This window comes from Pteropus vampyrus, unplaced genomic scaffold, assembly GCF_000151845.1.
Source record: "Pteropus vampyrus isolate Shadow unplaced genomic scaffold, Pvam_2.0 Scaffold256, whole genome shotgun sequence".
Classification (NCBI taxonomy): domain Eukaryota; kingdom Metazoa; phylum Chordata; class Mammalia; order Chiroptera; family Pteropodidae; genus Pteropus; species Pteropus vampyrus.
Genome location: NW_011889037.1, coordinates 250,953 through 263,864, shown reverse-complemented (window position 1 = coordinate 263,864; position 12,912 = coordinate 250,953). Strand labels below are relative to the sequence as shown.

General features: G+C 61.6%; 2 protein-coding genes across 11 annotated transcripts in view; one reads left to right on the top strand and one right to left on the bottom strand.

Moving 5' to 3' along the window:
- Positions 1-2,152, top strand: part of ADCK5 (aarF domain containing kinase 5) — an 11,328-nt gene extending 9,176 nt beyond the window's left edge. For 2 of the 9 annotated variants that reach the window (XM_011374854.2, XM_011374852.2), the window contains exons 6-15: positions 22-162; positions 247-360; positions 457-588; positions 656-739; positions 851-932; positions 1,012-1,090; positions 1,168-1,259; positions 1,322-1,574; positions 1,644-1,754; positions 1,838-2,152. In XM_011374854.2, the coding sequence (XP_011373156.1) occupies positions 22-162; positions 247-360; positions 457-588; positions 656-739; positions 851-932; positions 1,012-1,090; positions 1,168-1,259; positions 1,322-1,574; positions 1,644-1,754; positions 1,838-1,943 (1,194 nt within the window). In that variant the 3' untranslated portion in view covers positions 1,944-2,152. Of the gene's footprint in view, positions 1-21; positions 163-246; positions 361-456; positions 589-655; positions 740-850; positions 933-1,011; positions 1,091-1,167; positions 1,260-1,321; positions 1,575-1,643 lie in introns of all 9 variants that reach the window. The other 7 variants (XM_023520318.1, XM_023520324.1, XM_023520323.1 and 4 more) reach the window with 6 other exon arrangements.
- CPSF1 (cleavage and polyadenylation specific factor 1) lies at positions 2,143-12,912 on the bottom strand. 2 transcript variants are annotated; one of them, XM_011374856.2, is made up of 38 exons: positions 12,793-12,912; positions 12,551-12,708; positions 9,896-9,923; positions 9,659-9,801; positions 9,481-9,561; positions 9,214-9,365; positions 8,990-9,136; positions 8,754-8,893; positions 8,574-8,684; positions 8,394-8,487; positions 8,220-8,307; positions 8,018-8,140; positions 7,893-7,944; positions 7,711-7,805; positions 7,568-7,642; positions 7,409-7,489; positions 7,244-7,333; positions 6,969-7,079; positions 6,753-6,894; positions 6,492-6,670; positions 6,273-6,409; positions 6,021-6,192; positions 5,742-5,948; positions 5,573-5,662; positions 5,362-5,502; positions 5,134-5,286; positions 4,316-4,432; positions 4,153-4,243; positions 3,998-4,082; positions 3,785-3,926; positions 3,544-3,696; positions 3,288-3,464; positions 3,138-3,204; positions 3,014-3,061; positions 2,782-2,937; positions 2,584-2,713; positions 2,365-2,503; positions 2,143-2,293 (listed from the first exon to the last, which is right to left on the bottom strand). In XM_011374856.2, the coding sequence occupies exons 2-38, from the start codon at positions 12,692-12,694 to the stop codon at positions 2,246-2,248; spliced, it is 4,329 nt and encodes a 1,442-aa protein (XP_011373158.1). In that variant the 5' UTR covers positions 12,695-12,708; positions 12,793-12,912; the 3' UTR covers positions 2,143-2,245. The 2 variants fall into 2 exon arrangements, with proteins under 2 accessions (XP_011373158.1, XP_023376084.1); XM_023520316.1 differs by lacking the exon at positions 2,782-2,937 and having other exon boundaries at positions 12,551-12,862.

Genomic DNA, 12,912 nt, shown 5'->3' with positions numbered 1-12,912 from the left:
CTAAGAACACTCTCCTGCCAGGTGGACCAGCTGTTCCTTGAGGACTTCCATGCCCCACCCCACAAGCTCTTCCAGGAATTTGACTACCAGCCAATTGCCGCCGCCAGCCTAGCCCAGGTGCACCGTGCCCGGCTGCACGACGGCACCGCCGTAGCCGTGAAGGTGCGTGGGGCCTGCCTTGCGGGGTGGCGGCTGCGGGCCAGGGCGGAGGCTGCAGCGGCCCTCCCTGTACCCTCGGCCACGCAGGTGCAGTACATCGACCTGCGGGACCGCTTCCATGGGGACATCCACACACTGGAGCTACTGCTCAGGCTGGTGGAGTTCATGCACCCCAGCTTCGGCTTCAGCTGGGTGCTGCAGGTAACCGCTGCCAGCAGGCCGGCTGGGGAGGCGAGCCCTGCTCATTTCAGTACACTGTCCCTGACCTGGACCTCCAACCACCCATGTGGTCCCCAGGACCTGAAGGGCACCCTCGCCCAGGAGCTGGACTTCGAGAACGAGGGCCGGAACGCCGAGCGCTGCGCACGGGACCTGCAGCACTTCCACTACATCGTGGTCCCCCGCGTGTACTGGGACACGTCCAGCAAGGTGGGCTGGGTCCCCTCCGGGGGTGGGGGTGCACGGGCCTGCTGAGCTCAGCCTCGCTCTCTCTCAGCGTGTACTGACGGCCGAGTTCTGTGAGGGCTGCAAGGTCAACGACGTGGAAGCCATCAGGTCCATGGGGCTGGCCGTGCAGGACGTGAGTGCTGCATGCACAGGGCGTGGGAGGGCTGTGCCTGCCACGCCCACACCTGAGGGGATGCCTGTGTGAGCACGGGGTGATGCCGGCACGATCCTGTTCTCTCCCCAGATAGCAGAGAAGCTCATCCATGCTTTTGCTGAGCAGATATTTTACACAGGCTTCATCCACTCCGATCCCCACCCCGGCAATGGTAGGAAAAGCCCCAGGGCTGAGGGTGGGCGTGGCTCACACTGCAGGGCGTGGCACGGACCAGTGTGCTCTGTGCCTAGTTCTGGTGCGGAAAGGCCAGGATGGGAAGGCACAGCTGGTGCTGCTGGACCACGGGCTCTACCAGTTCCTGGATGAGAAGTAAGCAGGGGTGGGGTCCTGGCCCCGGGGCCTGGCCTTTCCCGTCCTGGTGCTCCAGACTCACTCTGGGCCCCCAGGGACCGGTCAGCCCTGTGCCAGCTGTGGCGGGCCATCATACTGAGGGACGACGCCGCAATGAAAGCACATGCAGCTGCACTCGGGGTGCAAGGTGAGGCCAGGGTGTGTGGGCGTGCAGGGTGCACAGTCTGGCTCAGCCCCCCGCCGCCCCAGACTACTTCCTGTTCTCCGAGATGCTGATGCAGAGGCCCGTACGCCTGGGGCAGCTGTGGCGCTCCCACCGGCTGAGCCGCAAGGAGGCGGCCTACATGCAAGCCATGGCGCGGGAACACTTCGCGGGCATCATGGCCGTGCTCAAGGCCCTGCCACGGCCCCTGCTGCTCGTGCTGCGCAACATCAACACGGTGCGCTCCATCAACACCTCCCTCGGCGCCCCTGTGGACCGGTACTTCCTCATGGCCAAGAGGTGGGTGCTGGCGGGGTGCCTGGGCAGGGGGGTGAATGGCACGGGCCTGGCTGACCACCTCTCCGGCAGTGCGGTCAGAGGCTGGAGCCGCCTGGTGGGTGCTCCGAGCGTCTACGGAGCCAGCCTCCTGCGCCAAATCAGGGTCATCTGGGAGACATTCAAGTTCGAAGTAGCCCTGAGGTGAGTAGACAGGAGGGGCCTGGCAGGTGGGCAGCCAGGGCCTGCTCCCCACCAACCTGCGACCCCTTGGCCCACCTACCCAGGCTGGAGACCCTGTCTATGCGGCTCACCGCCCTCCTGGTCCGCATGCTGGTCCGTCTGGGCCTCATGCCCAGCACTGAGGGGCTGTCTGAGTACCTGGAGACCTAGGGTCCTGGTGGCAGGACTGCAGAGCTCGCCCGGGGCTAGCAGTGCTGGCCTCACCTCGGGTCGACGGAGCTGGCCAGGGCTGAGGTGTGGAGACCCCAAGACCTGGGGCACCGGAGCAGCTGGGGCCTAGGGTGGGGGACGCCCAGGGGCTCTGACCACGGCTGGGGCCAGGAGGTCGGGCAATGACCACACGCTCTTCTCAAATCAAACAATGCTTTTTCCTTGTGTTTTGTACAAAAGTGGGTTGGGTGGTACAAAAGGGGGTCGGGCAAGGCACAGGGGTCACAGTAGTGTCCAGGGATCTAGAAGTGAGCAGTGACACGGTCCGTCTCTAACAGGTCGTCCAGGATCTGCGGGGAGAGAGGTGGGTGAGGGCAGGCGGAGAGGGGCGGGGGTGCACAGAGGTGAGCCGGTCACTTACGATGTCAGGTGTGGTGCCAATCTTCTTGGCCAGCTCGCCCCGCTCCATGGTGCTCAGGTACAGGTAGCGGTTGAGCAGCTCCCCATCCAGGACGTTTCTCACGGCATTCTGCAGGGTGCGCCGGTCTACGTGCAGCATCCTGGGAAGGAAGGGAGACGGTGGGGTGGTGCCAAGCTGGTGGGGTGTCAGCACAGACCTGGCGGGCAGCAGCACACTCACCGGAAGGCACGAGGGTTGAGGCCGGCGTGGTGGGGCAGCATGGTGGTCAGCGCGTTCTGCAGCATCAGCAGCCGTCTGTAGGTCTTCTCCTGCATGGGCAGCAGCAGCCCGATGCCCCCGTCCAGTGTGGCTGCAAGGGGCACAGTGTTGAGCCCGGCTGACGCGACACACCTGCCCCCACCCTGCCCCGGTGCTCACCAAACCACGTGATGTGCTTGTTTTCCCACACGACCGACTTCTTACTGGGCCCCTCGGCAGCCCCCCGGCACGGGGTCCTCCAGAAGGTGTTCACGTGGGCTCCCACGTGGAAGTCTGCCCGGCGCAGCAGGCGCATGCCCCCGAAGCTCTCTTTGGCTGTGCCAGAGGGACCTCAGGTTGTGGCCGGTCCAGCCCTGCCCGCGCCCAGCAGAAGGGTAGAGGGAACACTTACCTTCCGGCAGATACATGTATACCATCAGGTTGCGGTCACGGTCAGACACTGGGAACAAAGCCCAGAGTCAGCCCTGGCCACTCCCGAGGTCTTAGAGACTCTGGCCTCCAGGCCCTGTACTCACCCAGGAAGCCCAGCTGGGCATTATCCACCATAAAATCCACGCTGTACACTTCTAGGGGCTTGGCGTCCTAGGGATAGGGAGGGGAGGGACATCAGGGTCTGCCTGGGGCCAGTGACCCCCCCAATGTACAGTGCTCAGTCCCACATGTACCCGGGACACGAGGCTCAGAGTCTTGCTCTCCTCCTGGTAGCGTAGCAGCGAGATGCTCTTCATGACATCCGCGGCCAGGATGAAGTTCTTGACGCTGATCATCTGGTGGATGTAGAGCTGGGTGTCGATGAAGGCCATGCCTGTCAGCTCGCTGGCGCGCAGGCTCCATAGAAAGATCTGTGGACGGGAGAGGTGGCAGCTGGTGGGTGGGCATGGGCCGATGCAGGGCAGGTGGGCAGGCTGGAGAGGGGCCTACCTTCTGGCCGATGGCTGAAACAAGGTGGCCGTTGCAGTGGCACAAGGCGGTCACGGGCCCCTTCTGCTCCTTTTCATACAAGACCTTGAACTTGTTCTTGGTCAGGGGCTGGCCAGGCTCAGGCACCACTTCGATCACGTCCATGATCAGAATCTGCGTGTGGGGAGCGTGCTGGGTGATGTGGGAACGGCACAGGCTGCCAGGGCCGGCCCTGCCCACCCCACCCCCACCCCCTGCTTACCCGCCCACGGCAGGTGACCTCCTCCCCCTGCATGAGGCAGGTGCCAGCGGCCACGTAGCCCTTGAGGCCTGACACGGTCTCCTCGCTGCGCAGTGACACCGTCTTCATGCACGTCACATGCTCCCACTCCTCCAGCTCAATCCTACGGGAGACTAGGTCAGGACATAGTCCCAGGCCGGCCACCAACCCCTACCCAGCTGGGCCCAGCTTCACCTGGCGTTGGGGATGGCCTCCCAGCTGACCGGAGAGATGAGCTGGATGGAAAAGGCCTCTTGCTGGGGGTGGATGTACCGGTCATCTGCAGAGATAGCGGAGGTGGTCAGGGGGGTGCAGCCCTGAGAGCAGGCCCAGGCCAGGGCGTCTCCCACCTCTCTCAATGGTCTCAAACTCCTTCTCCTCGCCCGTCATGCGTGGGATGCGGGTGCATGGCGTGTTGGTACTCGTGGCGACAGCATACACCTGGGGAAGGAGAAGGCGTCACGTGCCACAGGCCAGGCCCAGAATGTCCCTGGCCTCAAAGGGGGTTCAGACCTTAGACTCCACATGGTAGGCCACATAGTGAGCCGTGCAGCGCAGCGGGATCTTCCTGACAGGCCATGGGGCATCGTAGGACAAGTAGGCAGGCAGGACGCTGATCCTCAGCTCCCCCTGGAGGACACAGGGGTCAGCAAGGCCTGGTGCTGCTGACAATGAGAGGCGACCCCAGGCCTCAAAGGGCTCCCTGGAGCCAGCCCTCAGATCTGCTGGAGAGGGGTGGGTGAGAGGCTTTGGCTTTCTGTCCCTTCTCAGGCTCACCCAGGGTGGGATGCTTGCCACAGCTGTGGTCTGGGCCAGAGAAGGGAGGGCTGAGCCAGAGGGTCTGGAGGCAAAGGGTGGTCACGTTGCCCACACTGATTTCTGCTGACGGGCGAGGGAGCGCCTGCCAGGGTCCCGTCCCCTCTTCCCTCACCCACAGTCCTGGCAAGCTCAGCACCATCGCTGAGACCTCAGAGTGGCCCTGGCGGGGGTCAGTGCTACCATTTTGGTGACACCAATGAAAAAAGTGAGGCCCACAAAAGGTGAGCACTTCACCCACAGTCACACGACTCCTAAGGCCAGAGCACTGACTGGACCCCGGCCACCCAGACAGGTGCCCTTGTGGACTACAGTCTCCACCCCTGACCCCCGGCCTCCAAACCTTGCCATCATTACCATCATTAAGCCCAGTTTCACTTTGGCCTTGGCCCCACCATCCTCGGGCTGCCCTGTCTGCAGCCGCCAGCGGCCTCGCTTCCTGCCCTGGGCAGCATCGGTGTGTGGTGGCAGAAGCTGGCCCAGGAGCGGTGGGGAAGCACCGGCCAGTCCCCTACCTGTCTGTTGAAGTACAGGAAGCCGCGTGGGCAGTTCACATTGTGGAATGGGGCAAAGGAGTCGATGGGGCCATCGATGCCCATGGGGTGCAGCCGCAGGGCCCCCCGGCCGGTCACGAGGAGCCAGTGGGGTGAGGGGCCGCAGATGAACACCTGCAGAGAGCACTGTGAGGAGATCGCTGAGCCGAGCCCCTGCCCACCCGCCGCTTTCCCAAGGCCCCTGCCTACCCCCGAGTAACCATAAATGTCCTCGAAGTAGCGGAAGCGGGCCACGCGCCCCCGGGCCCCGGGCCCCTCCTCGGCGCCACCCTCTGCCTTCTTCTTGGACGGCCTGGGCTTCTTCTCTCGGAAGTTGATGTTGTGGGGGACCTGGTGGGGGTGCACCGTGAGGCCCAGCCCCGCCCATGCTGGCCCACCCCCCCGCCGGGCACCAGCGCACCTTCTTGAAGCGGACTTTGAGGTTTCCCTGGCCGAGCTGTGAGTCGTGGGGGAAGGCCTCGTAGACGAGCAGCTCTTGGTCCACGTGCACCTGGGGAGGGCATTGGGTCGCTGGAGTCGGGGCGCACGCCGGGGCGGGGGAAGGGCGGCAGCCAGGGGCCTGTGCTCACCAGCAGGTAGGGCCTGCTCTGCCGGCTCCCCAGTGCCACCAGCAGCACCTCCTTGACGAGCGGCAGCTCTCCCTGGCGCGTGGCCTCCTCCTTGCGGGCCTCAGCCTGCGTGGTGGGCTGACCGAAGGAGCTGTCCACCAGGACCCTCTGCCCCACCGGGAAGTTCTTCACCAGGAACACCAGCCTCCAGTCGGGGAGCTGGTAGATCTGTGGGCAGCAGTGGTCAGCGGGGTGCCGCGCTGTTGGGTGGGGGGTAGGGCGAGGCGCTATGGAACCCACCTCCATGGCTCCGTTCTCCCGCACTAGCAGGCACCAGTGTGTGGGCTCCGCCCGGCAGGGGCTGGGGTCCCGGGCCGCGGGCGGCTGGCTGCCCCTGCGTGCCTCCTCCCTGCCGGGGCCCAGGGGGCCTGAGTCCCCGTACAGCATCTCCTCTTCCTCGTCCACTGTGGGGCTGCCGGGCACATGCGTTATCAGTAGCCGCCCTGCAGGGACCGCAGCCCCAGCTCCCCAGCTCCCCAGCCCCCCAGGCACCTGGTCTCTGAGCCTGGACCCTCAGCCTCTGAGCCACTGCGGCCCCCCAGCTCATCGCGGGCCCCGCCCAGGCGGCTCTCCGTGGTGAACATGCCGCTGATGTCTCGGTACACGCACAGCGCGATCACCTTGGACTGCTGCGGGGGGAGGGGCAGCTCAGCAGGGGTGGGGTGGGGCATGGGTGGGGCCCAGGTGGCCCAGGTGGGGAGGGGGCCCTACGTGGTGCAGCGGGGGCTTGTGCAGTGCCAAGCGGTGGTGGCGGCCCCCGTACGAGTCATTCTTGAGCACGAACATGGTGATGTGGCCCTCAGCACTCATGATGACCACATAAGGATCGGCGACAGCACACTGCACAATGGGGGAGCCCAGGTCCACAGGAATGAAGTGCAGCTGGCTCACTGCGGGCACAGGGTGGTCAGCATGTGCCATGCCCAATGGCCTACCAGGCTGTCCACCCACCCATCCAGCCAGCCAGACCACCTCCTTCCAACAGGCGGATGCCCAGCGGCGACACTTGCACGATGTAGCGATTGTCCCCGATATTGCCAGCAAAGACTGTGGGGCCCTGTGTGGCAAAGCCACTGGTGTCCAACTCCATGATCTCCTGCCCCGTCTGCAGGATCTGTGGGCGAGGGAGGGTGAGGCGCCCTGACCACTGAGGCCCCTGCCCCAGGCAGCCAGGCCCCAACCCCTCACCATAGTGGAGTCTTCCCGGCTCAGAATGAGGAAGCCATGTCTTCGCCCGTCGTCATCTGCGTCAGGGGCACTGGGCTCTGGCTCCACAGCCTCACCCTTGGGGGTCTCCTCCTGTGTGGGCACGAAGAACAGAGATCCCGCCACCAGCCAGAGGTGCTCAGAGAGCAGGCGCCCTTCCACCCAACCCGCAAGCTTACTACACGCCCACCTGCCCTGGCCCCGCTGCCCCAGGCCACTGCCCCTTGGGGACCCCTTGACAATTCAGGCGCACATACCTGCTCCTTACGCACAGGGGCAATGACCGTCCACATGTCATAGCAGCCAGGAAGTTCAAAGGTTGTCACCACCTGGGGCCGGATGCTCTTCTGGAAGGACAATGGGGCATGTCCATCCACTCAGGTCCCCTGGAGGCCCCGCCCTGCCCGCCCGCCTCCACACACCTGCAGCACTGACAGGGCCCCGTTCTTCCCATAGCCGGAGCACATTACGATCTCCAGGTCTGGCTCTGGGCTGTTCTGGAACTGTGCGAGGCTGGGATGAGGCCAGAGCCCCACTGTGCACTCCACCCCGCCCCCACCCTGCACCTCCCAAACCAGTACCTCTTCAGAGAGGAAGGCGGGCTCGCCCATGGCAGCGTTGGCACAGGGTCCAATGTTGAGAATGCTGTCACATACCTGAGGGCACAGAAGTGGTCAGGTGGGCAGACCAGCCAGGGTGAGGACCCCTCTCCACACCACCTCACCTCAAAGGAGTAAGTGGCCAGCTGTGTGCCTGATTGGGCCTCGCTGCCATACACTTCAATCTCATCAACCTCGTCCTGTGCCACCGATTTGCCCCCTGCAGCACCAGAGAGCCCGTTGGAGCTACCCTGGTCAACCAGCCCCATCCTGCCCCACCCCGCCCCTCCTGGTCCCCAGCCCTCACCTGACCAGCCCACTGTGGAGTCCACTCGCTTCTTCTTTGAGGGAGGCTCTTCCTGTGAGGCAGGAGGGCGGTGAGCAGCCTGAGGCCGCCAGCCAGGGCACTGTCCCCACAGCCCAGGCACCCACCTTGTCAGCAGTCTCGCGGACAGTGCTGGCTGGGGCCTCCTGCAACTTCTCTGTGTACTTAAGGAGCAGGGAGTTGCCCAGACGAGAGCCCAGGAACAGGTACCCGGGCTCCATGGTGACCATCTGAGGGTGGGCTGGTGGTGAGGGTGGGGTTAGGGCCCAGGGCCACCCGCCCCAGGCCACCTGCCCAGCCCGCACTCACGCTGCTGGTGAGGACGCTGGCAGCAGCCTTGTCAAAGTGGAAGGCGCGGACACTGCGCAGGCCATCGGTGACGAGGGTCAGCACGTAGCTGCCAGGAGGGGGGTGCTGAGCTATGGAAGGGCTCACGGGCGGGGGTGGGGATGACCACACTGGGCACCCTGGGGGGAAACTCACATCTCACCACCCTTGAGGGAGATAACCATCTTGTCGTAGGAGATGAAGGCCGCCTGAGCGCAGTCAAGGGTGATCCGCACGCCCTCCTGGGTGCCTGTTGTGAGGATGTCAGGCAGACCCAGCAGCCTCCCCGGTCCCTGCCCCCAAACCAGCCCACAGCCCCGGCCCCACCACACTCACGCAGGGGGAAGGCGGTGGTGCCCGTGGTGAGGCTGTTGAGAGCCACGCCATATGGGGGGACGCTCTGGTTCAGGTACAGCAGCGAGTTGACAGCAAAGACCACCACCCCACCTGGAGGAGGACAGCTGGTGGGCGGGGCTCGGTGGCCTCCACGCTATCCCCCACCATCACGGCCCTCACCTATAGGCTTGGGCACGGCGAGGGCCTGGGTGCAGTCGAAGGGCAGGCTGGTGAGGGACCAGATGACGGGGTGCACCTTCTGCGTGATGTTCAGTGAAATGGCCACGATGGAGCATGTGTCCTGCCGCACGGCCACCCGCCTGGGACCACAGCGGGTGGGTCAGCCGGGGCCATCCGTGGCCCATGAGACTGCCCCCCGCAGGCCCATCCACCCCAGCCCACAGCAGAGGCCTCACCCCGGCCAGGTCTGGTTGGGCTCAAACAGGATGAGCAGGGTGGGCTCGTAGTAGCCGTGCAGGAACTGCAGGTCCACGATGTTGAGCAGCTTCTCGTCCAGGGCCCGCACGTCGATGATGTAGCTCGGCAGGAAGCTGGACCTCTGCCTGCGGGACCAGGCTTCAGCGGGCGGAGGGCGGTCACCGGGTTTTGGGCTGCCCTCCCGCCCGGCTGCGGCACTCACCCCTCGCCCACGAGCCCTTCGTGCTCCTCGGCCAGGCTCTCCCGGCGGAAGGGCAGGACCACCAGCCGCGTGCCGTAGATGAGCATGGCCGCGCAGCGCCCGTCGGGGTCCACCCGTACCCGCGGCGTGTGCACGTTCTGCACGAACCCGTCCTGGGGAGGGGCGTTGGGTAGGCAATCCCGAGGGAAACGGGGGTGGGGGGGGGCGACGGGCTAGGGAGAGAGGAGAAAAGGGTGGGGCAATGGGGCGGGGCGCAGCCTGGCCTACCCGCAGCTCCGGCTCCTCGAAGTAGTGCAGTGACAGCGTCTTCAGGTCATGGGTGCCCGGGTCATACTCCACCACCGACAGCTGGGGATGGCAGAATGGAACCGCATCTGCCACCGCCACCCTGTCCTCTACCCACCAGGGCGCCCACGCCTGCTCCCCGCTCCAAGCCACCACCCACCTTGGCATCCTTGAAGCTCAGCAGCAGGGCATCCCGCTTGGCACCGGCCAGCTGCACGCTGGCCATGGACATGACGTTGCCGAAGAAGGAGAAGGAAGCCACCAGCTCCAGCTTTTCCCGGTGCTCTCGGTGGGCCTTCCCCTCTGGGGGAGAGGGCAGTGGGTACAGGTCTGGTTCCTGTGCCCAAGCCACCCACGCCCCTAGGCGGGCGGCCAGGGCAGCCACCCGTGTGCTCACCTGCGCTCCTGTCATTCTTAGTTGGCGCCTGGAAGAGAGAGGAGGAGGAAGCGCACTGAGGGCCACATGACTGCTGTCAGCAGTGCTCTCCTCATGGACAATGGCAAAAGACCACCGAGGGCCGGCCCTGCCACTGGGGCCCTGGCCGAACCCTCGCTGCGGTGGGGGGCACATGACCAGGCGCTTCTGGAGATAGCCATGCACACACACCCCAGTCCAACATGCACAAGGCCACACTCACACCTGGGTCCCCCACTGGGCCACAGGCTTCTCCTGAGGAGCCCAGCCAGCGCTGGGAGCACTCACTCAAGTCAGAGGCCCGACCGCGCTGTGCACCACACACCTGCCTGGCTCTGCCTCCACCAAAGCGAAACGCGACCACAGAACAAAGGGTAAGGGGGTACAGGGCTAGAGCGTCACCAGGATTCCATGTCATTTGAGTAAAAGCACTCGTTTGAGTCATACTATCGTGAATGAGGGAAGCCTGTTGCAATCTCCAATGTAACTAATTAGGAAATGACATGAAATGATAACTAAATAACAACAGAGGAGTTAAAATGAAACAAAAATATCTGATTAATCCAAAACAAAGCAATAAAGAAGACAACAGGAAGAATAAAGGAACGACGGGCAGAAAGACAGAGAAAGGTGGTGGTTCGGACCCGACCACGTGGAAAAAATACCCACGTAGACCAACACATCAACGAGAAGACAACAGTCGGCAGGATAAACTATCCTACTACTCATTATTGAGTCACTTTAAATATAATGACGCAGGCTTTCAAAAGACATTCCATGCAACAACTTAAGAAAAAAGCTGGGTAGCCACTGTTAAACGAAGCGAATCTTAAGGCAAAAAGTATTGAAGATAACGAGCATTTCATCGAGTATATGGAAATGGGCAGAGTGAAAAGCCTGAACGAAAGCATTCTAGTATCTCTCTAAGGAATACAAGTGTGACTAGAAAGCATTCTAGTATCTCTCTAAGGAATACAGTGCTGGGAGAAAGACACTACATCATTTAAGGAAGTGGTTCTGAGAGCCTTAGGAGTTGCACATGTGGCTATCAAATGCAGTAAAAACAAATCTAGGCCCCAAGAGGCTGTTCAGGTGCTTTCCTCAGTTTGACTCAATTTATGGGGCTTGTTATCTAAAGCAAAGCAGCTCCCTACATATGTGACAAGTGGAGAAATTTCTAGGGAGTCAGCAGACGAAATAGCAGCTATGCAAGCCTTAGTAATAAAGACCTAAGCAATCGACATCAGTATTGACCGTCCTGGGAACAGGTCCTAGAAAAGGTGCTCTCGCCTTCTGGAATTTCTCTTATACCCGTGTATCTGAAACACCAGATACTGATTTTTTAAAATAAATTTTTCTTTAATGGCTAAAAAAAAGGGGGGGGGCATTTCATGACCAAAAGGTTAGTAAAAACTAAAATATTATTCTAAACGTCTTGTAGCTAATAATGCAACTTTAAACACACACACACACACACACACACACACACACACACACACACACACAGAATTCTTGATAATCCTGTCAGGGAAGTGCACCCACTACCTTGTTCATCTTTAAAATTATTTAGAATATTCTTAACTTTTGACTCTTCCATGTAAATTTGAGAATCAGATCACTAAATCTAGTGAGAAACTTTATTGCAACTTTGAGACGAAAAACACTGAATGTGCAGATTAATCTGGGAATGGTTAACATTTCTATGATAACGAGACTTTCCATTTGTAACCATGATATAACTTTTACTCACTTTAGACTTCTGTTAATTTCAGGAAAAAAATGCTATATGTTTTTTTCCTCCCCAAAGTCACAGAGGCCTTTCTTGCTGCTGGCTGTCACACTACACCTGTGCCAGGCTATGTGCTTGTCTGTGTCCCATAAAGCTTCTCCGTTCTCTATCCACACCTCACAGAGCAGAGGCCAGGCATCCCCGAGGTCTGGACCATGTCCTGTCCAAACTCCTGCCCCACTCACACGTGTGTGACCACGGCAACACTGTGTTCGAAACTTCAGGATGGTCGTTTCCGTGGTGATGACTGGACCGGTAGTGACAGCCCCCCACCTCCACCCCACAAGGACCTTTCTCCAGCTCATGGTGCCCCACACTTTACTTTCTGGTGCAAGACTTGGCGAACTTTCCAAGAAAGGGCTTGAGAGCAAACATCTGACTTAGGCTTTGCAGTTACATCTGGTCCATTGAGAGCTTTTCTTTGGAATTTTTTTACAACTCTTAAAGATGTAAAAAGTTTCCTTAGATCTCAGTGGGCTGTGGGCAGAAAGCCCAGCTCCTGGGGCTCATTCCCTTCAGTGCGCAATGTGCTGCTGTCTCGCTCATCTTCAAACAAAACAAAACAAAACAAAACAAAACAAACAAACGAACCTTTTCCAGCCACTTACTGCTGCATTACCTTGCTTCCCTGAGCACAAATCTCCTCCAGGGAGCTGTTCATGTTCAGTGACTAACTCTCCCCTTCCACTCTGCACCCCAGCCCAACTCTGCACGTCCGCCCACCCTCAACAGCTTCTGGCGAGTGCACGGGCTGTTCCTAGGGCTCGGCGCACTCCTCACTCCCCATCCCTGAGCCTGGAGCAGCAGCGAGGCCGGAGGCGGCCGGAGGCTGCGCGGCCCGGGCCTACCTCGGCGTCGCGGTTCAGGCGGTACACGTAGAGCTGCGAGGTCCCGGCCACCACGAGGTTGCGCTCGCTGTTGTTGAAGAAGTTGCAGTACATGGAGAACTCGAGGCCGGTGGGCGGGTGCGCCTGCTTGTACACGGCGTACATGGCGCCTATCCGGGCTGCGCGGGGCCGCAAGACGACAGGATGAGCGGGGCCTCCCGCGCCCGCCGCCCTCTCGCTAGCGGCCTGCCGCCCGCGCCCACCTGGCAGTTGGAGCCGGCTCGCGGGGGACGGGACGTCGGTGAACTCCGTCCCGCCGCCCGGAAGCTGAGCGCCGAGGTTCCGGGCTCCTGAGCTTGCGCAGTGACGGCACGGCGAACCGG

Coding starts and splice junctions, on each gene's coding strand:
- CPSF1 (XM_011374856.2), bottom strand. CDS start 12,694: ATGTACGCCGTGTACAAGCAGGCGCACCCGCCCACCGGCCTCGAGTTC. Junction 7,490..7,567: donor CCGCCTTCCTCTCTGAAGAG/GTACTGGTTTGG, acceptor AGCCTCGCACAG/TTCCAGAACAGCCCAGAGCC. Junction 7,080..7,243: donor CCCCTGTGCGTAAGGAGCAG/GTATGTGCGCCT, acceptor GTGCCCACACAG/GAGGAGACCCCCAAGGGTGA.